This window comes from Anabrus simplex, chromosome 2 (assembly GCF_040414725.1).
Source record: "Anabrus simplex isolate iqAnaSimp1 chromosome 2, ASM4041472v1, whole genome shotgun sequence".
In the NCBI taxonomy this organism is placed as follows: Eukaryota; Metazoa; Arthropoda; class Insecta; order Orthoptera; family Tettigoniidae; genus Anabrus; species Anabrus simplex.
The window spans coordinates 165,118,630-165,141,495 of record NC_090266.1 but is presented as its reverse complement, the minus strand read 5'-3'; the positions used below and the strand labels follow the sequence as shown (position 1 = coordinate 165,141,495).

The 22,866-nt window shown below is 40.1% G+C and overlaps 1 protein-coding gene across 1 annotated transcript in view; it reads left to right on the top strand.

The window, feature by feature from the left end:
• The window catches only part of LOC136862721 (cadherin-like and PC-esterase domain-containing protein 1), a 1,291,344-nt gene that overhangs the window by 663,634 nt on the left and 604,844 nt on the right, over positions 1-22,866 (top strand). Inside the window, exon 12 of the mRNA XM_067138943.2 lies at positions 14,112-14,286. Coding sequence (XP_066995044.2) covers positions 14,112-14,286 — 175 coding nt within the window. The remainder of the gene's footprint in view (positions 1-14,111; positions 14,287-22,866) is intronic.

The following is a 22,866-nucleotide window of genomic DNA, read 5'->3' as shown; positions in this document are numbered from 1 at the left end:
GTGCATTTAATGAGATTTAATTTCTTAAGTGGTAATATATTGGTTTCAGAGTACATTTCATTTCGAGAATATAGTTGATGGAATCCGTACATAAATCTAATAACCCTGTTTTGTAAGACCTCTAAAGTATTTAAGTTATTTTGGGTGCTTTTCCCCAAACGAGACACAAGTAAGAAAATCGATATTGTATCATTGTGAAATAAATTAGGCGAAGAGTGACATTTTTTGTACGGTAGGTACTTACTGTAATTTTGCCAATGATACAAACCAAGGCAGAGATTTGATTTTTTAAGTTTAATATATGAGGTATCCAGTAGAGTGCGCTATCAATTATAAGTCCAAGATATTTAACTTCATTAACCCATTGCATCTTTGAAGTGCCAAATAATATATATGTAGTTGCATTTAAGTCATTTTGTGATTTATGGAACATAATACAGACAGTTTTTGAGTAATTGGCTGTTGGGCGATTTTTTCTCATCCATTCATCTAAGATATGACAGTCATGCTGGATATCTGCAACTATTTCATCTTCAGAATTTGATGAATAGAACAGTGAAGTATCATCTGCCACAAGTGATATTTTACCCCTAAAAGAGCACAGGGCTCTGTCATTAATATATATGAGAAACAAATTTCGACAAAATATAGAACCTTGTGGTACACCAAAGGAGATCTTTTGTAGTTCACTTTTATTCATGCCAATCTGAACACATTGTTGTCGATTTGATAAGAAATCCTTAAACCAGAGCAATGAGGGACCTCTCACAGCCTGCCTTTTCCAGTTTGTAGATCACAAGCTCATGGCCAATATCAAAAGCCTCTTTTAAATCAATAAACAATCCAGCAGTCTTGTAACCTTTATCAATATAATGTTGAAGTTCAATTAGAATATGCATTATGGCAAGATTCACCCCAGCCTTTTCTCCGAAGCCATATTGAAGTTTGGAAGGAAACTGCGTTTTTCGAGGTAAATGATGAGCCTAACTTTGACAACAGTTTCTAAGATTTTACAGTAGATCATTCAGGTGGTACTGAGACGGGTCGGTAGTTTCCTGGGTCAGATCTATCATTCTCTATGTGTATAGCAACCACTCTAGAGTTCCTAATGAATCAGGGACATTGCCTTTTGCTAAAGAGCAGTTGATAAGTTCAGTTATTGGACCAGAGTGGGCTTGATTACATAGTTTGAGAAGTTTAATGGAAATACCATCGTTAGCAACTGAGTGAGCATGTTTGAGAGAATTGATGAATTGCAGACACTGTTTCTGGAGAACATGGTTCTGAGGAAACGGAATTAGGATGACTGTTGATTGTAGCAGTACGTTCAGGATGTGGAATGATATTTGAGGGTAGTGTGGCACGGACTGAGAGAAAATAAATAATTATTCAGGGCATTGGAAATGTCACTTTTATCTCCAAAACATTCATTCCCTAGCTTCATACGAGCAATATTGATCGTTGATTTTGCAGGTTTACCAAGAACTTCATTTGTGAGTTGCCAGGTGTGTTTAGTGTTGAGTAGAGGGTTTTTAAATTGATTACCATCATACGACTTCTCGAGAGTTCTTTTCAGGGTTGTAACACTATAGCAGTAACTTTTATATTCATATTTAATTATAAAATTGTGTGGGTGTTTTTCAGTTTACTGTAGAGAAGTGCTTTATGCCTGGAGAGTGATGCAAGTTCTGCTGTGCACCATGCATTCAAAATGGTGTTTGTTTTTCGATGATGAAATTTTCTAACTGTTGATGCATAGTCAAGACCACTTTGAATGTATGTGGTTAAAGCAGCATATGAAGCATTAATGTCCCTGCCATCTAACCACTGGAATTGATGTTCCTCAAAATAATATCTAGCCCTTTCATAATCTATACGTTTATATGAGTGTAGTTTTGGCTCACTGGGAGTATAAATAGATGTATTTGAAATATCTAAACAAAAGAGCAAGAGATTATGGTCACTCATATCATTAAGTTCTATGCTGCATAGAAAGTGGTCAATTAGTGAAGTGTTTGAACTCAATCTGGTAGGGTATATTGTGTTACAGTTTTTAAGGCCATAGCTCTGCATGAACATTTTATATTTGAGGGTAAATTTATATTAAAGTCACCAACTACAATGATATTCCTATGATTTATTCTATTTAGTATTATTTCAATGTCATCACATGGCCGTGTCCAGTTTGAAGTGAATGGATTGTAAATAGCCATAATAATATAACTGCACCCTGACTTAGAAATCTCCAAAACCAGATATGATGATGATTTTGGACATCATAGGATGGTGATATTGCATTGCCAGATTTGTTTTTAGCGTAAATTGATACTCCCCTACCCGTGAGTGATTTTTCAGACGGAATTCTAAATGAATGCTTCATAACCTGTGATATTGTAGAAGTGAGACTCATCACCGACTACAGACAATCGTGTTTCGGCAACAACTATAAAATGGATATTCTAAATTAACCTTATGCGATCGGCGATCATCTCTAACTTACCATTTTGTATGCTACGAGAATTGAGATGCATTATTCTCAAGGATGGAGCAATTGTTCCAAGTGAGGTAACCAAGTCACTATATTGAAAGTATGAGTTATATTGTCTTTCTGTCATTAGTCTAGTTTAAAAGAAGAGGAAGAAAAACAAACAAACAAACACAAATATAAAACACAAAAGGAAACAAGAGGAGATTGCGGAGGCTGACAGTTCATTTAGGCCTAGATGCTGCGAGCCTAATAAGTTTTTCAATATCGTTTTCATATTTTATTATTAACACTTCAAGGGAGGTGGCAGAGATTGTTGCCAGAATCCTCCCTTGTCTCACAAATGCACGTTCAATTCCCTTTGTCCTAGCATCACGATCCTTTTTGAAGAGAACTTCATTGTAGGGCGTAAGGTGTTCGTTCAAGTATATATTCACTTTTGGACCACCAAGGTCTAGGAGAGAAGTGCTTAGGATCTTCCGGCATCTTGCTGATTTCAAAAGGGCATCCTTTCTTGAATGTTGGACAAATCTGATTACGGGCATCACACTGTTTTTTGTTTGAAAGAAGAAACCGTGTGAACAGTGTCGATGCTGTCTTAATGTAATACTAGATGCGAGTAGACTACGTAGTGACCAGCACCAACACCAGTCCATGATGGTCCTTTCCTACAATTGCATTAGTAATGCTATCTAGCGGAAGTGAGTGGCAGTAAAACAGACGGAGCTCATACCAACTAACAGCAGTCAGTCAGTCAGTGTAATGTTACAGTATTAATAATGAAATTTGAAGTAACCTTTGTGTGAAATATTTCTAAATAAAGCTAAACAAATAACAGCAAACCAATATAATTTATCGCCCTCTTGCAGCCCCCTTTCTCCTTTGTATAGCATTATGCCAATCAGATCACCATTTAAATTAAACAAACCAAACCAAACCAAACCAAACCAAACCAAACCAAACCCAATGTCCAACAGGCCCCAAGGGCCTTGGCCTACCAAGCGACCGCTGCTCAGTCCGAAGGCCTGCAGATTACGAGGTGTCGTGCGGTCGGCACGACGAATACTCTTGTCCGTTATTTTTGGCTTTCTAGACTCGGCCCTCTATGTCCGACGCATTGGCTGAATGGTCAGCGTTGAGGTATTCTGTTCAGAGGGTCCCGGGGTCGATTCCCGGCCGGGTCAGGGATTTTAATCGCCTCTGATTAATTCTTCTGGCCCGGGGACTGGGTGTTTGTGCTTGTCCCAACACTTTCCTCTTCATATTCAGACAATACACTACACTACAAACCACCACAGAAACACGCAAGAGGGATAACATTCCTCCATATAGGATTGGCGTCGGGAAGGGCATCTGGCCGTAAAACAGGGCCAAATCCCCGTGTGCGACACAGTCCGCAACCCCGATCCCACAGGTGTGAGAAAAGCGGTAGAAAAGATTAAGAAGAAGAAAGACCCGGGCCACGAACTTATCGTCAAATAGCTCCTTATTGTAATCACGTAGGCCAGGCATGTCAAGGTCAAGCGCACACCAGGCGAGCTGCGTGCAACGTGTCTTTACTCCCGTGCGATCTCGGCTGGCACACGCTGACTCGAGCCGAGAAATTCGAAGATGAGCAAGGGGTGCACAGTGCTTCATTGCGAACGAAGTGCACTACCTCTAACCGAGAGCTGCCCTTCACCAATATCATGAGTAAGCCACCGTATGTTGTTAATGTGCATGAAATAATAATAATAAACACATTAGTGATATATACAAAGACAATAGTATTGTTGGCTACATAAATACAGTCGAAACTGGATATCTCGAACCTCGATTACTCGAATTTTCAGTATCTCGAAGTAACTTAAATTTCTCGACCGTTTGCCTTATTCTTCGCATGTATTTATCTTTCTATTACTCCAAAATCGGTTACACGAATTTCTCGATTTCTCGAAGCAAACATTTCCTCCCTTGAAGTAACAATACTAAGTAACTCGAATTTTGTGCAACATTAACTGTGCAATACGGCATTTGTGGTTTGTGAGGAACAGTCAACAAGTAAAGAAAGGTTTAGAGTAATGCTGGGAGCTAATATGACGGGAACCGAAGAACTAAAACTTCTGATGATCGGAAAATCGGCGAAGCCTCGCTGTTCCTCGGGTGTGAATTAATTACCGGTCACGTACGAAAGCAACCCCCAAAGTCGCGAATGACAAGCTCCATTTACGAATCTCGGCTGCGTGGTATTGGCGAGAAGTTTCTTTTTTTTTTTTTTTTTTTTTTTTGTTATTTGCATTACGTCGCACCGACACAGATAGGTCTTATGGCGACGATGGGGCAGGAAGGGGCTAGGAGTGGGAAGAAAGCGGCCGTGGCCTTAATTAAGGTACAGCCCCAACATTTGCCTGGTGTGAAAATGGGAAACCACGGAAAACCATCTTCAGGGCTGCCGACAGTGGGGTTCGAACCCACGATCTCCCGAATACTGGATACTGGCCGCACGTAAGCGACTGCAGCTGTGGAGCTCGATGGTCGAGAAGTTTCAACGTGAAGGGAAGAAAGGAGAAAAGGGACAACTGTTCCATAAAAGTAAATAATTTCTAGTTCTTTGAACTCGTGCTTCAACCGCGCGTCACGTATTAACTTCATAATTTCCAGTTGTAAATTCTGGGGTGCGTCTTCTGGTTGAACACTAAACAGTACGGAAAAGAGCTGCAAGCAGAAGAGAATAACGAATTTTTCCAAAGGTATTAACCGAGGTATGTTTCATGTTTCACTATTGAGCAGTAGCGGCAATTGGGAATTTGAAGTAGGCGGGCAAAAAGTGTAAAGACAACAAAGTACCCAGTTTGTGGGATATAGCGGGGGGGGGGTATATACGTTATACATTAAAACTGGAAAAGAAAGCTACTAAATGGACTTTCGACCGAGAGGTAAAGATTCTCAGTCTAACAACTTAACTGTGTTGATAATATTTATTTGAGATTTTGATTCAATACCATACAATAATACTTTCACGAGAGGAACAATATTACACATGTATTACAATTAAATAGACGCACGGCGTGATTATATAATTAAAAATCATTTAGTATTTGACTAAAAAAACTAACAGACACTATAGAGACTGCCAGACTAACGAATGCGCGCGTACCCTTCCTCACAGCACATAAAAAGTCTCCACTGGCGCTATACAAATCGGTTGACCGCGTGAACGACTTTGTTGCGTATTTCCGCTAATAATTTCGTTATTAATTAATTAAAGCAAATAATTAGCTGATAAAACAACAGGGCTTGTACAAATTGCTTGTTTTAATAATTCCTTGTTTCATCCGGCTAAAATGGAATACAAATGCAAAGTTTTCTCCACAAAGTAGGGGGGCGACTGCCCTCCCTCGCCCCCCCCTAATCGCCGCTACTGCTACTGGGTGTACTGTACCCTGTCTTCTGAAAAGGTTAATATAATAAGGGTTATAATTGAAGTGTTGCCGTAAAATAGGGTTTGTTTATGTATTTGTAAGTACTGTTAAAATAATGTACTCAGTATAAGCCCGTAGATATATGCGATCCCATTATGTGCAATATATGCACAAAAACGGTGTTTCGTATGTCTCGAAACTTCGATAGCTCGAAATAAAATTTAGCTCCCGAGGCGATTCGATATAATTATCGATGTTCCACTGTACAGCAAATATTACCAAATTATTAAACGAAGAATCATATTCTGACATGTTTCTGATACATTAAATTAATAAATTAAGAGTATTATCCTTGACAAAACAAAGGTGCGGTACAATAACTTAAAAGCATTCCGATGAGCACTTGTCTACACCCTGGGCAGTGCGGTTCGCGTTCCTCTGAAAATAAAAAATAAATTGTCTAAAAGCGACCTATTTGTATTCACTCATTTCCTGATCTCTGCTGACGTTTGCTGCCAATAATTCGGTCATTGTCCGGCATGATGGCGCTGGCAGACAGTATTTTCATTACTGCATCGAGATGTATGTCTGTTAGCCTACTGTAGATCGGAATCGAGATTTGTGGATCTTCATCTTGGAAAAGAATTGTTCACATCTGTAATTATATCCAAAGGTTGACACGATTTCTGCCGCAATTGTTCGGAGTTGTGGGAAGCGTAATGGGACAAGTGTTCGATAAAAGTTAATAATTTTTCGTTTTTTGTACTCTTGCTTCAACCGCGCGTCACGTATTAACTTTATAATATCCAGTTGTAAATCCTGAGGTGCATCTTCAGTACGGAAAAGAGCTGCAACTTTCGTTTCACAACATCAAGGTCCTGAAACCCCCTATCCTGTGCTGATATGCATGATACAGCTCATATTGACGCCTAACACTAAACGTTTTTTTACACGACGTGCTTTTTACACACCATGCACTTTATGTTCGCGACTTAGGAAACGGGTCGAATCTACTGTAACTTTTCCTCTTACCACTCTCGTCTTGCATCGTCCATTTGTTTCACATGGCACGAAGAGGTCTGGTTTGCTCATCTCTACTGTGAGCGAACGTACTGTCAGTTCAACTCCCCACCCTCCCGCCTAGAGACGAGAAGTTCTGCCTGCACACGTGCGAAGTCATTTCTCGGGCGTGCGATGTCCTACTGCGAGCATTGTTTGACTTGCCTGACATTGGCTGAGTGGACCTTAAAACGGCTCTCAGATCCAGGTAAAAATTCCCTGTCCTGGCCGGGAATCGAACCCGGGGCTTCCACGTAATAGGAAGGCACGCTACCCCTATAGCACGGGGCCGGCATTTAATTTTTTTTTTTTTTTTTTTTGCTAAGGGCTTTACGTCGCACCGACACAGATAGGTCTTATGGCGACGATGGGAGAGGAAAGGCCTAGGAGTTGGAAGGAAGCGGCCGCGGCCTTAATTAAGGTACAGCCCCAGCATTTGCCTGGTGTGAAATGGGAAACCACGGAAAACCATCTTCAGGGCTGCCGATAGTGGGATTCGAACCTACTATCCCCCGGATGCAAGCTCACAGCCGCGCGCCTCTACGCGCACGGCCAACTCGCCCGGTGGCATTTAATTAAACACAATTGTAAAATATACCCGTTTCGTAGAAGTATGTCCTGCCGTTTTCACGTGGTACTCGAACATACATATCCTGTGATAGTGGGGTCAGTAGCGAGTAATATCGCAGTTCTTTAGAAGAAGCTGGAAGGTAATTAAAAATGGAGCAGGCTCCTAGAATGATTTGTAAGTGGAAACTACGACAATTTTCGGCAGGGCCTATAGAGGGTGTATCAGGATTAAATCTACAAAAAAAATCAGGGTTGCTCTTCGTGTTATGTTAAGAATGATTGTGCAATCGGATTGGCGGGGAACATTTTTCTGTTCAAGAAAATGAGGTCAATTTCTTACTTCCCGGCACGCGACTCAAATTGACGAACTCGCCGTGTTTGGCATGCTGGAGAGCCAGCCACTGCCTGTTGTTGTGCGTCAGAGAAGGGAAGGGACGGGAAGGGAAGGGAAGTGAGAAGGGCAAGACAGAGGTAATGCTTGGTACGAATGCACAAGTTTATCGTTCATTTCGCATAGTCGCTTCCTAACCAAAATAGCCAGTGTACAGTTTGTTCTGCACAAATTGAATACTATGCAAACCCGGTAGAAAGAAAAAATGAACTTGTAACAAGAGAACAGGCAACTTTTCAGGTCGTTCGTGACATACCACACATCCTGAACAGAATCCAAAGGTCACTGCTACATTGTTGTGAACTGTGCATCGAAGTAGGAGGGGAGCTTATTGAACATCTACTGTAATCGAACCACGTGGCGTATAGTCCGACGAGTTGGCTGAACGGTCAGCGTACTGGCCTTCGGTTCAGAGGGTCCCGGGTTCGATTCCCGGCCGGGTCGGGGATTTTAACCTTAATTGGTTAATTCCAATGGCATGGAATTTCATTCTCAACACGACACTCAGGTCGCCTACAGGCGTCAAATAGAAAGACCTGCACCTGGCGAGCCGAACCTGTTCTGGGATATCCCTGCACTAAAAGCCATACCACATTTCATTTCATGTGGCGTATACTATTCTTCGTTCAGTATTTCATTCCATTTACAGTGTTGTGAATGAAGGAATACGTAACCGCGTGGTGGCAGAGTTGCACCTACTACTACCACTACTACTGCTAAGATATTTTCATTCCTCCCCTGAATGGGGAGGCGGGCCTCTTAGACGGTGACGCAGTCTCTCAGGCCGGGAGATTTGTTACGTTGGGGGAGGGAGGTGCAATGAGAAGGTGAGGGAGTTGGCGGCCGTGGCCTATACTGGAAACTGTCCCGGCATTCGTCTTAGTGTAGGAGAATGGAAAACCATTCTCAGGACAGCTAACGGTTGGGGCCAGCCGTGAGGTCCAGCTCTTTCCCGTCTCCCAAATGCAGAGGTATAGAGCCACGGTAGAGCTGTGACCACCCCTCCTCTGCTCGGTTGGACGGTCAGAGTGCAGAGCTTTTGGACCACGGACCAGCCATGGCCACTTCTGGGCCGAGACCCACTCAGCATCTAACAAGGAATTTGCATCTTCGAGCATGTTAAATAATAAAGAACGCTCCTGCGACCAACAGAGGAGAGGAGAAACGATCTGCTGCATTCCTTGACTGACAAGTGTGTCTTAATTACAGTGTGTTCCTGTGCTGTGTGTGCAGTTACGTCTGTTTAATGAACGAACTGTGGATATTGTCTGTAAGAGACAAGGCCAATTCTGTGCTAGTCAAACTAGTAAATTTGTGCATACGCGCGGAGCATTATCTTCTGTCTCCATCATACACACAACTTCCCCTCCCTCCCCTTCTCTTCGGGGAAGCAGTTGCGAGACGGTGGCAAGTCTTCAGCGAGCAATGAGTACGTCAGGCGGGTAAACAAAGTTCAGCGTTGCTTGTTAGACGTGAAGTGAACAGCTCTAGGAACGACACTACGCTGATAGCGGCCGTGTTGAGAGCAGTAATTTGATGCACCAGAAGGTAGTGTCTTTGACTGTGTGTGGGGTAAAGAAAAACCGCGTCGAGTGGAAATCTCAAATGGGAGTTAAATTTAAAACAACTGTAATAGTGTAATTAATTTAGTGGGCAGTAAAATACGCTACCTCACTGAGTCATTATTTAAGTTTTAGGAACTCTGTTAATCCGCCGTACTACATATACGCAAGAAGAAATTTAACCCTTGATACCTAAGATCATTTCAGGGTATGGAAGGTATTTTTTAGTCAAAGAAAATGATTATTTTCGAAATGTACGGGGAAACATGCATTCCATTTAGAGAAAAATCAATAATTTGGTCTCTTTCGTTCCTTAATCAGCCCCATGGTGTAAGGAAGCGTCTTTGCCTTTTACACTACAGGTCGTGAGTTCGATCCCAAACTCAGACAAGGATTTGTATCTTTGTCTGAGATTTGAACGTGATGAATACTGAGAATCTGTTCGCTCTAAAAGGTAGCGAAGCCGATGAAGAAAATCACCATACTAACCGTATGATACTCCCATACCTGGAGACCACCCAACTGTCATCTTCATAAATCCCAGGGTATTACTGCGCTGAATTAAGTACAGATTTAGTTTTCTTTCGTATTTCTTGAGTTGTCATTAGTTGAAGGCGGGTTTTCACCAGTTCCATCACTAAATGGTTAGCGTGCTAGCCTTTGGTCCAAGCTGTCAATTCCCGTTCGGGTGGGGGATTTCAACCTTCATTGGTTAATTCCGTTGGTTCGACGGAGGGTATGTGTGTGTGTGTGTGTGTCGTGTTCAGCATTAGAATTCATCATAGGTAGGGCCCCATTTTCACAGCCGCGCAGGTCGCCTACTATGTGTCAACTCGAAAGTCTTGCGCGAGGCCTCTTTTTTCTTCCCTTCTTTTCTTCTTTCTTTCCCTTTCTTTCTTTGCATGCAGAATATATTTATATATATATTGCGTCTTCTTCCTCACATTTTCGTCAGTTTATTGGAGTCAGCGCTTGTGCTTCTAGTCCAGTTTTACGGTCGGATGCCCTTCCTGATGCTAACTCTACATAACTTAGGTAAAATATTCTCTATTGTGGTCGGTCGGTTGGTTGTCTGAAGAGAAGTGTGTACAGAAGGACGCAAACCGTAGCTCTGAGCCTGAGGAAAAAGTCATATGCAGTTAAATTCCGCGGCCCGAGCGGGAATTGAACCCTGCGCCCTCTGAAACGATGATTATTCATCCTATGAACCTGGCACTTATTTATTTATTTATTTAATTATTTACTGTATTTATTTATTTATTTATTTATTTATTTATTTATTTATTTATTTATTTATTTAGTTAGTTAGTTAGTTAGTTAGTTAGTTAGTTAGTTAGTTAGTTAGTTAGTTAGTTAGTTAGTTAGTTTACCTTTTACTGTTAGCTCCATGTGCCCTTTAATTGCAAAGTCGCAATTAACACTAACTGTACTTTTATAACGAGCAAGAAGTTAGTAAAGCCTTCGTGGCTCAGACGGCAGCGTGCCGGCCTCTCACCATTTGGTTCCGCGGTTCAAATCCCGGTAACTCCATGTGAGATTTGTGCTGGACAAAGCGGAGTTGGAACAGGTTCTTCTCCGGATACTCCGGGTTTCCCTGTCAATATTCATTCCAGCAACACTCTCCATTGACTTTTCATTTCTTCTGTCAATCATTTATCATTGCCCCAGAGGCTTCAGCAGCCGGCACAATTCCTATCATCGCCGCTCGATGGGGGCTTCATTCATTCCATTTCTGACCCGGTCGAATGACTAAAAACAGGCTGTGAAATTTCATTTTCAACAAAGTAGTACTGTACCAGAAGAATCATCCTGGAAGAACAATTAATCAATTTGGCGTCACTGGACTGTTTGCACCTGCTTGTTTAAAAGCAACCGCTGTCCAGAATGCTGTGAATAGGTTCAGAAGTGCTGGGTTGTGGCCTTATAACCCAAATGTGTATGGGGATGAAGAATTTCCACCTTCATCTGTCACGATGTCTGATGGAGCTCAAGGAACCGCACATTTCACTGAGGAACCATCAGCAAGTCCTGGTAATCCAAAACACTGCAGTCCGAAAGAAATGAGTCCACTTCCGAAAATGACACCTCAAGTGAAGGCCAGGAGACGGACCTGCCAGGAAGCTGATGTCCGTACAAGCACGCCGATAAAAGATCGGCAGAAGGCTAAACTGCCTATGAAAGGAAAAACAAAATTGACCCTAGCTGTCCAACCAAGAGACAGCTTCTAAAGAAGGGAAATAAAGGAAAGCGTAGATAAACACCAGACTACACGTGCACAATATGTAATGATGATGAATCACACTCAGAGCGTCTATCAGAAGGTCGGATGCACTGCACAAAGTGCAAGGCCTGGAGTCACGAATCCTGCACATCTTATTCTGAGCGTGGACAGTATTATTGTGTTCAATGTGAATTAATAAGAGCATTGTGATATTTCGTTCCTTTAGGTGAAATAACATTAAAAGAATGATTAATATCCAGTGTATTGGTTTTTTTAGAAGTTGCTTTACGTCGCACCGACACAGATAGGTCTTATGGCAACGATGGAACAGGAAGGGGCTACGAATAACAAGGAAGCGAACGTGGCCTTAATTAAGGTACACCCCCAGCATTCTCTGTGAATATGGGAAACCACGGAAAACCATTTTCAGGGCTGCCGACTGTGGGGTCCGAACCCACTATCTCCCGAATACTGGATACTGGCCGCACTGAAGCGACTGCAGCTATCGAGCTCTGTGTATTGAATGTGAACTTCCTTTTCCCCTTTCTCTCTCTTTCTCTCTTTCACAGGTAAACTATGAACGTTATAAAAACTATTGAAAAGCAATTTTTGAATTCCATTTATAAGAAATGTTGATTATTTACTAAATATATATATTTTCTTAGCATTAGCAGTCCCACTTTTAAATAATTGATTTCATTATTCATTTTGTCGTGTATATGGGCATTACATTTTTTTTTACAAGTTGCTTTACGTCGCACCGACACAGCCAGGTCCTATGTCGACGATGGGATAGGAAAGGCCTAGGAGTGGGAAGGAAGCGGCCGTGGCCTTAATTAGGGTACATCTCCGGCATTCGCCTGGTGTGAAAATGGGAAACCACGTAAAGCCATCTTCAGGGCTGCCGACAGTGGGGTTCGAACACTCTATCTCCTGGATGCAAGCTCACAGCTGCGCGCCCATAATCGCACGGTCAACTTGCAATAGAATAACTTAATACAGAATTTTAACCATGATAACCATGTTTTTTAATTAAATGTAATGGTAACACGGAACAATTACAGCATGCTTCATGGTATGTTGATAAACGGGGTTAAAAGTCAGGTTGTGAGTTTCACAAATAGGAAAAGTCCTCTCAGTTTTGATTACTGCGTTAATGGGGTGAAAGTTCCTTTTGGGGATCATTGTAAGTATCTAGGTGTTAATATAAGGAAAGATCTTCATTGGGGTAATCACATAAATGGGATTGTAAATAAAGGGTACAGATCTCTGCACATGGTTATGAGGGTGTTTAGGGGTTGTAGTAAGGATGTAAAGGAGAGTGCATATAAGTCTCTGGTAAGACCCCAACTAGAGTATGCTTCCAGTGTATGGGACCCTCACCAGGATTACCTGATTCAAGAACTGGAAAAATCCAAAGAAAAGCAATTCGATTTATTCTGGGTGATTTCCGACAAAAGAGTAGCGTTACAAAAATGTTGCAATGTTTGGGTTGGGGAGAACTGAGAGAAAGAAGAAGAGCTGCTCGACTAAGTGGTATGTTCCGAGCTGTCAGCGGAGAGATGGCGTGGAATGACATTAGTAGACGAATAAGATTGAATGGCGTTTATAAAAGTAGGCAAGATCACAATATGAAGATAAAGTTGGAATTCAAGAGGACAAACTGGGGCAAATATTCATTTATAGGAAGGGGAGTTAGGGATTGGAATAACTTACCAAGGGAGATGTTCAATAAATTTCCAATTTCTTTGAAATCATTTAGGAAAAGGCTAGGAAAGCAACAGATAGGGAATCTGTCACCTGCGCGACTGCCCTAAATGCAAATCAGTATTGATTGATTGATTGTCATTGCCATACGTAATTACAGAAATACGCTAACATAAATTTAGTTAATTCACTTTGCCCTGTTCTCCCCTACCTGGGTATTTTCGCTTCGGGTGACCGCGAGAACGGATACCCGGATTACCGAGTAGTCAGTTCCCGGGTTTCGCCATCAGCCCTACCGTGTAGTGATTTTTTTTTTGTTGATATTTTGCTTTACGTCGCACCGACACAGATAGGTCTTGTGGCGACGATGGGACGGGAAAGGCCTAGGAATGGGAAGGAAGCGGCCGTGGCCTTAATTAAGGTACAGCCCCAGCATTTGCCTGATGTGAAAATGGGAAACCACGGAAAACCATCTTCAGGGCTGCCGACAGTGGGATTCGAACCTACTATCTCGCGAATACTGGATACTGGCCGCACTTAAGCGACTGCAGCTATCGAGCTCGGTGTGTAGTGATTTAAAAAGATCCTCCTTATACTATTTTTAAACACGTTTCAAACTGATTGAATATGGAAATCTTGGTAGGTATAATAATGTTTAAGTCTTACTACCGTCAGTCACAAAATGTATATGCCTGATTTGTCTTTCTTGTTTCAGTGCTTTAAATACTACACTCGGAATTGGAATAAATCACATCACGCTCCTTCTGCAAGAAACGACGACGGGTGCAACTCTCAACACGTACTCGTTGAACCTCCACAGGCACAAAGCTTCGTACGGAGAACCCAGACTGAATCCATCTCAGAAATATGCTGTCTGCAGTCTACGTCAGGTTAGTAACTAGAAAGCATGCTCGTGAACTGATATAGCATCACTAGAATGAGTTTTTGGTATAGTTATGCCTAAGGCCACACACACAGATTATAGGCCCCCTGACAAATGAACATGGAGGAACCCCTCTTCCCCTACTTTATCAGACATAACAAATAAAATTTGTACAATTATTGGTATAGACGTAAGGATATGTCTTTTTCTTCAAACATTTACCGTATTATTTATTTATTTAATTTATTTATTTATTTATTTATTTATTTATTTATTTATTTATTTATTTATTTATTTACTCAATGTTAAAAATGGAGCCATTATTTCTCAATGTCGACTCAGTTAGTATAACTTTTTATGTTTTCCTTGTTTTTCGAAAATATATTTTATTACTAATAGGCGTCTAAAGGTATGTTATAGTATCCTAATTGTTATATTTCGTGTTTCGACAGACTGGAATCATTTAAATGTTATATTATTTAAAACAAGAGAAATATGAAAATCGACTTAATACTAATGTCATGTATTAACTTTACAAGGCTGAGTTTCCTGAAGATCTTCCACTGTTGTATTGCAGATTTTGAAGACAGTATTTTTTTAAATTTTACATCTATCGCATATTGATGTGGTATTGTGCACTCGAGATCGGTGCCATCCCGAATGTTTGAATTTTGATACCGTAATCAAATATCATCTATAACGTCTGATAAGCTTAAGTCTGATGCTACTATCGCTAAATAGTTCAGTTTCTCTTCTCCTAATGCAGGTCTTAAGAGTTATTTATGAAAGACAGTTTAATGAAGCTTTTAGCTGGAATTTATTTTTATTGAATTTGTAATACTATAATCAATCCATCAAACTTTCGGCCCCTTCGACACACATCTCAGTTGAGACCAATTTTGGGTGGCCCTGGTTCATATATTTAAGTGTCCTCTGAGTGAATTACAGTGTGAAATTTTACACTTCTTAAGATTACATTTTTGCAACAGATAGTTACCAACATCTTGGAAGTTGGTTTAACCTTGTTTCTGCTTCATGCTTCAGTTAATTTGGTGTAATATTATTTAGAACACTCAACGTACATTACGAAGTTCCTAATTTTTAGTTTTGAGACACCGTTCCTTCACAATACGAGCTTTATTTCTCTGCACATCAGTGCCTTGTACAAGAGATAATTATAGTAAATGGCTCATGCAATAAAAAGTCACGTTTCTAAACTTTATTTTGGCGTTCAAAGGAAATGGGAGGGGTTTCTTTGGTCCTCTTTAGTGTGTCAGGTTGTCGTGGAGAGGGTCGATCGCTACACCACTCGTTATGTTCGCTGCATAAAATGTTTTTTAAAAACTCACTACAACATACACAATATTGATTACTACAACACTCACTAGTCTTAACATAAAAATGCTAGTCATTACAACAGGCACTAGACCTTCAACCAAAATATGTAATATGATTATCATAGTTGGTGGTTATTATTTCTGTCATATTGTTGGAGGAATGCTACATCGATTGATTTCTTTTACGAACTCTACAGGTGATATTTTGGATCTAAGTATTTTGTATGTTGCATCAAAATTCTTTTACTACCACATATGTTTTGGTTTCTCGTTTAGAAGCCGTGTTTGCTGTGTTGATCCGAAAATCTTGATTAGAGTTTCACATTGTATTGCCTTCAGCACTTCAATTACCTTCCAGACGGAACTGTAAAATTGATCATTGCAATACAGCTGCAATACTTGGAAACCATCTGTTGTAGAACCAATTCCGGAGACTTTGCCCTCACTGAAGGAGGGAAAGGGGCATCATAGCATTTTTCATCGCCAATGTAGTTTCCTAGCACGTAATCACAAAATTGTAATATATCTCCTCAGGATGCTTCGCAGACAAGGTTAACAGTTACTTCGGAAACATCATGTAAACCTAGGATTAGATAATAACGTGAAGGAAACATATTGTTTATTTAACAGCAACAAGCAAATTATTTGCTCTCCAATTTACATGATAGATCATCAAGGGATATTCTGAAGCTTCGTTAATTTACATTATTTTAACAGCATTAGCGAACGTTCATCAAAACTAAGTACATCAAAAGATGTGACATTATTTTGGAGTTAGCCCTGTACAACTCTCTCTATTCACCTGCCGAATCTCAAAACACATCATTTATTGATAACTTAAAGCCATCTACAGTAGTGATAATTTGTATTAAAGTAAATTTATTTCCTGGTGTTAAACGAAAATTTATTTCAACAAAATGTTTCATCAAGAGCTACAAAATCTACCTTTAATTTATATAGTAAAATAGCCCAAGCCAGAGAGATGAAGTCTAACAGTTCCATGGTTCCACTATAGATTGCTCATAGGCAAAATATTTATTTCGAGCAAACCGGCAAAAGTTTTCAAAATAGCCCTAGGTGGGATACAAGTGTTAAGAGATATAGGGAAAATGAATATTTAAAAAATACATAATTATCCGCAGAAAATGTGGCTCATATACTTCCCGTCTGTCACAGCATCCTTTCTATCACGCACACGCAAACTATCCTCCACTCTCCAAACCTGGAACCAGCGCCATGACAGCAGGGTTCATCTCTGTTCTGTTAACAATTAAAAGGGAGTGGGGAAGGATTGACCTATATTGTACCAGGAAAAGTCGGAGAAAAAGGAGCATGAGTCTTAAACAAGGGGTGTTTAGTTCTTAGGAGCAGGTACAGAGAATGATATTCGCAGTGCGAAATAATAGATGGGGCCTATGACCTTCTATGTTAGGCCCCTTAAAACAACAAGCATCATCATCATCATCATCATAATACATGGTACTTTAAAATTTTAAGTTTACTCAACTTTTATATAGCATAAATACTTCCTCTATTATTACGAATATGAAAATAGAAAATCAAATTTAAGTACCTTCTGTTGAATTTAATGTTGCCTGACTACAGCAGTGAATGTTTGTAATAAATGAAATTCAGATTGATAATTCCTTTCATGAAGTTCTTAGAGTTCGTCTTGAAAAAATTACGCAAAATATTATGTGAAAATAAATATCACTTCACTTTGAGAATGAATAATCCTATAGTCTGTCTAAAATGTCATCATTTCAAAATTCCTACAGTCTCTTCATAAAGTTAACACTTGATGATGTAAAAGACCGCAAAGTTAATCTTCTCGCAAATTGTACTGTTGTGTTCTATTTTATAAGTACCGGCTTCCTCCTCCAACAAGCATTATCTCCCTCTACCAACTGTAAACAGTGTCGCCATGTCAACGCACTCTCCTTGGTAGCGCACTTCGACGAAATTCAAGCCATAATGAGGGAAAATAATATCCATATTTTTGCTATTAGCGAAGGCTTGCTTACACCGAGCATACCCTCTGGTATGGTACAACTTGACCGGTATTCCCTCTTACGTCATGATAGATCCGATGGCAGAAGAGGAGGTGGGGTGGCCTTGTACTGCAGAAACGATTTAAAAAGCCGGGTGATATGTGTATCATCTAACAATGCACAGCTAGGGCCAGAATTCATGTTTGTTGAAGACATTATTAACCAACAGAAACTCCTTATAGTTATTGTATACAAGCCGCCCAAAATAACAAATATGACTGAATTCGAATTTCGCTTACTTGACCTACTGCCTAGCTACGAACGTATTATTGCCGTGGGTGACTTCAACATTAACCTGCTTACTAAAACGCACGAAACTAAACAATTTATTGACATGTTTTCTTCCTGTGACATGACCATCCTCCGTTTAGAGCCTACTAATCATACTTACACAGAAAACTACGAAACACACACGCTCATTGACAACATTGTGACAAGTAACCCAAACAAAGTTACAACTCACGGCCAGATTCCAGTCCCAGCCATCTCCACTCATGACCTTATCTACCTATCCTACTCCCTCCGAATGCCAAAATATAAACCTAAGTATGTTATTTCCAGAAACACAAAAGACATGGATATGGACGAGTTAAGACATGACGCTTACAATCTACCCTGGAATGACATACTCCTATTGGACGATATAGACGCGAAAATAGACAAGTTCAACTCCTTTGTAATCACTCTGTACGATAAACACGCCCCTAAGCGACAGATAAAAGTTACACGCCCATCTTGTCCCTGGCCATGATGGCCCACCGCGATGTACTTTACCGACGCTTTAAACGAACTCGTGACCAAAGTGACTTCGAAAATTATCGGTTCCTTAGAAATAGAGTTAAACAGTTAGTTAGAAACCGTAAATTTACTTACTTGCAAAACATGACTGCAAACATGAATTCTAGCAGTGCTTGGAACACGCTTCGTTCCTTAGGCATAGGGAAACCTCGACAACAACCCCATGTGCCAGACATACCACTCGATAAGTTAAATGAGTTTTTTACTGAAGAAAGAACACTACCTAATGTACTAAATTCCCCAAACTCAGTACCCAACTCCGTTATGAACCCTTTACCTGACCAACAACATTTCACATTCCACCCTGTTACTGCTAATAAAGTTATAAACATTTTATATTCTATAAAATCAAAAGCCAGAGGAGTGGATGATATCCATATAACTTTCTTACACAACATTATTGGTGCTGTTTTGCCAATTATTACCCACATTTTCAACTACTGCCGTAAAAACGTAACCTTCTCTTCACTATAGAAACTAGCTAATGTTATTCCTGTGCCTAAGAAACCTGACCCCTCCCTACCATCCGACTACAGACTAATTCCTATCTTACCAGCGATTTCCAAACACTCGAGCGTCTGGTTCATGAGAAGGTGTTGGAATACTTAAACAACCATTCTCTCCTAGACCCATTGCAATCTGGCTTCAAGAAGGGACACAGCACAGCAACTGCCCTGCTCAAAGTGACTGATGACATACGACACGCAATGGACCAAAGACTGGTGACAATACTTACTCTCCTCGATTTCAGTAGCGCATTTGACACTATTAACATCCAGACTCTATTAAACAAGATGCAATCTTACTACTTCGATCAACGAACTATTAATTTCTTTTCATCGTACCTAAAAAATCGCGCGCAACGAATTATAACCCTTGATCAAACCTCTCACTGGCTAACCAGGAAGGAAGGCACGCCGCAGGGTAGTGTTTTAGGCCCATTGCTCTTTATCCTGTACATAAACGGCATTTCATCTAATTTAAAGAATTGTAGCTACCATCTTTATGCAGACGACTTACAAATTTACTGTCACTATAAGACCTCTGATTTGCCGCATGCCATAGCACGCATCAATGCTGACCTTCAGCGACTTAACGCTTACTCCTTGAAAAATTCCCTCCTTCTTAATCCCTCCAAGACACAAGCAATCATTATTGGCTCTCAAAAATTATTGGCCACACTAAGATACGAAACTATTCCTCCAATTATACTGAATGGTAGAGTTATTCCATTCAGGCAAACTGTGAGAAATCTAGGAGTGACAATGAACGAAACTTTTAATTGGTCTGAATATATTAAGAATGTGTGTAAAAATATTTTCGATACTTCATTCGGTTAAAAGAAACAGCGATATTTTACCCTGTAATGTGAGAGCCAAACTCATACAAACGCTAGTGCTTCCCGTCCTCGACTACTGTGACGTCATTCTGGTAGACGCAACAAAAGAGCAGACTTCGAAACTTCAGCGAGCGCTTAATTGTTGCCTTAGATTTATATACAGTCTGAGTTATGATACACATATCACCCCATACTATCACACTATTTCATGGCTGAAACCTGACAAACGACGAATGTATCACATACTGATACAGATATACAGACAGCTCTCTGAAGACAGACCACTATACATTTCATCCCAGCTTAAGTATTTGTCCTCCTTTCACAGCAGTAATACCCGCTCTGGTTCCTCCCTTTCTATTCCTGTTCACCGATCCTCTATGTACAAAAATTCCTTTGTTGTGGCGGGTTATAGACTTTGGAATTCCCTGCCTTTCAGTGTCAGAAATTCCACCTCATTACTTAAATTTAAGACTGCTTGCCGAAACTACCTGCTGAATGCAGCTGACTAACTTGTATGACTGGAAGATCGAATGAATGTGAGTTAGAAAAGTGTAATGTATTTTTGTGTAGGTTATTATTTACTATATACAGTAATGTTATGTACTCAAACTCTGCTCTCAATGATGTATCACTACTGTGGTTAAGTGTAAGAGAGGGCCAAGAGCCCTAACTTCGCCACCTACAAAGGCATAATAAATAAATAAAATAAATTAATTAAATAAATAAATAAATAAATAAATAAATAAATAAATAAATAAATAAATAAATAAATAAATAAATAAATAAAATAAAAACAGTTGGAAATATTATGTGAATTATATGATTTCTAATCAGCAATGATAGTTCCTCAAAAATGAAGAAATAACTGTCTTAAAGTTCAATCTTTACAAAAAAAAAATTGATTCTGTTGTAAGGTTGTTGGTTAAGGCACTTATAACACCTGATTAGTCTTGAAACTGGAACAGGAAAGTGCGCTTCAGCGAACAGCATTTGGAACTCTTTTGCAACCGATGTTGTGATGTCCACCATAGTACCACTAACCATCTCCAGCGATGTACCACGTTAAGTCCCACGATGTACCATGTTAAATCCTACGTCAACTTGAACATCAGGTTGATACGGTGAAAAAGGCACTCTGTCAGGGTGTCTGGTGTCAGTAATGAATTTTGCGAACACGAGAAAGTTCAACGTTTGACATTCAGTTCAACTGGCACGATTTTACTAAGTGCAAACATATTAAGTAAGTCACTAGCAGAAAATAACTATGGCTTGACTAATTGGAAGCACAATTCGAAACACAGTTTATCGTACACATTTTATACTATTTACACACGTAATTCAAAGTTTGTTCAATGTATAACAAATGTTTGGATTCTAATTGAATACGAGTTCAAACGACTATCCTGCTACAAAGTGTAAAATGTAGCTCACTCGCGACACAAGTCTGGTTTAGTTCAAACTTTCCTAAATATTCGTCACACACGAATTAAAGAGCTATTATGGACTATTTCCACTGAATAAAGTCAGTATTCAACTAAATTGTCGGAAAATAGCCTTGATGGTCAGTCAGTTATTCACTGTAACAATTGAAAGTAAATCACGTTTGAGTGTTAGCACAAGACTAAGTTAAGTGAAGTCGTTCACTTTCTAGCACAAAAAAAACCTAAGTTTGTGAATCGCAGTTATATGGTAAGTTCTGAAATAGCACCGTAAAATGTTTAAGTTCGTCTCGAAGCACTGGAAGTTTTGTAAATTCCAAAATAATATACAATTTTTACAAGTACGAAGAAGATTCAATCGAAGATAATACACGAGAAGATTACCGGGTTGGACTCTGGCAGACCCGTACGCGGAGACCAGCTGTGAGTTGCAAGTTGTAACCGAATACGCCTTCCCGGACCCTGTCCTTTTATACGGATTGTCGAGGTCAGCTGTTTCTCCTCGTGAAAAATGCAGTTTCTTTGTAGTTGAATAACTCGAAAATCCATAGACGGATTTTCTTGAAATTATAGCATGTTAACATTCATTTTTCAATATCTCAAAGGGTTTAGAAGTTAGTAAAATCCTTCTGGAATATTCTACAGAATCAGGTGAAGTTCACGTGATAGTTGCGCATCCGCATACTTGCAGCTGGTGACGTATATCGCTTGCTGCTCGCAGCTCCGTGCCGTACCGTTACCTCGTGCACTCTACACATACGTTTGAGCCGTCCCGTTGCAAATATTCGTCTAACCAAAACTATGTTTGAGGCCATAGGCATTTCCTGGTACAATATATTTGTAAGAAAATTTTTGTTTACTCGCGAAATCCGGTATTATAACTAATGTTTTAAGTTTTATTTACAATCTGATTTACGTCGCACCGACACATATCGGTCTTACGGCGACGATGGGGTAGGAAAGGTCTAGGAGTCGGAAGGAAAGCTGCCGTGGCCTTAATTCAGATACAGCCCCAGAATTTGCCTGGTGCGTAAATGTGAAACCACGGGAAACCATGTTCTAGGCTGCCAACAGTGGGGTTCGAATCCACTGCCTCTCGGATGCAAGCTCACAGCTGCGCGCTCCTAACCACACGGCCAAATCGCCCGGTTTTTAAGTTTTAAGTAACAGCCTGAAATGTGTTTCCCGAGGAAACCAACATTTTTGGTCTTCGATTAGGAAGAAAAATAATGTACTACTGTCACCAAACGTTTTAGTAGTAGTAGTAGCTTCCTTAGATATAAGACAGAACGAAAGAAAACATTAATTTTGAAAATAAATCGTATATAATTTACTTGTGTGTATACAAACTTACATATATGTTACTATTTTTTTTTACATCTTATAATAAATTGTATGATATCCTATATCACATAACATCCCAAAAAAAGTCATATCCATACAGGCCATGAAGGGCCTTGGAGGGATGGAAGGTAAAGGCTTCCACTATCCGTAACCACGGCACTTGATGGGGTAGAGTTGTTAGCTCTACCCCCGGCCGCTTTTGCCCGCAGGAATTAACCTGGTACTCATGTTTGGTGTAGGCTGAGTGAACCTCGGGGCCATGTGCACCTCCGCAAG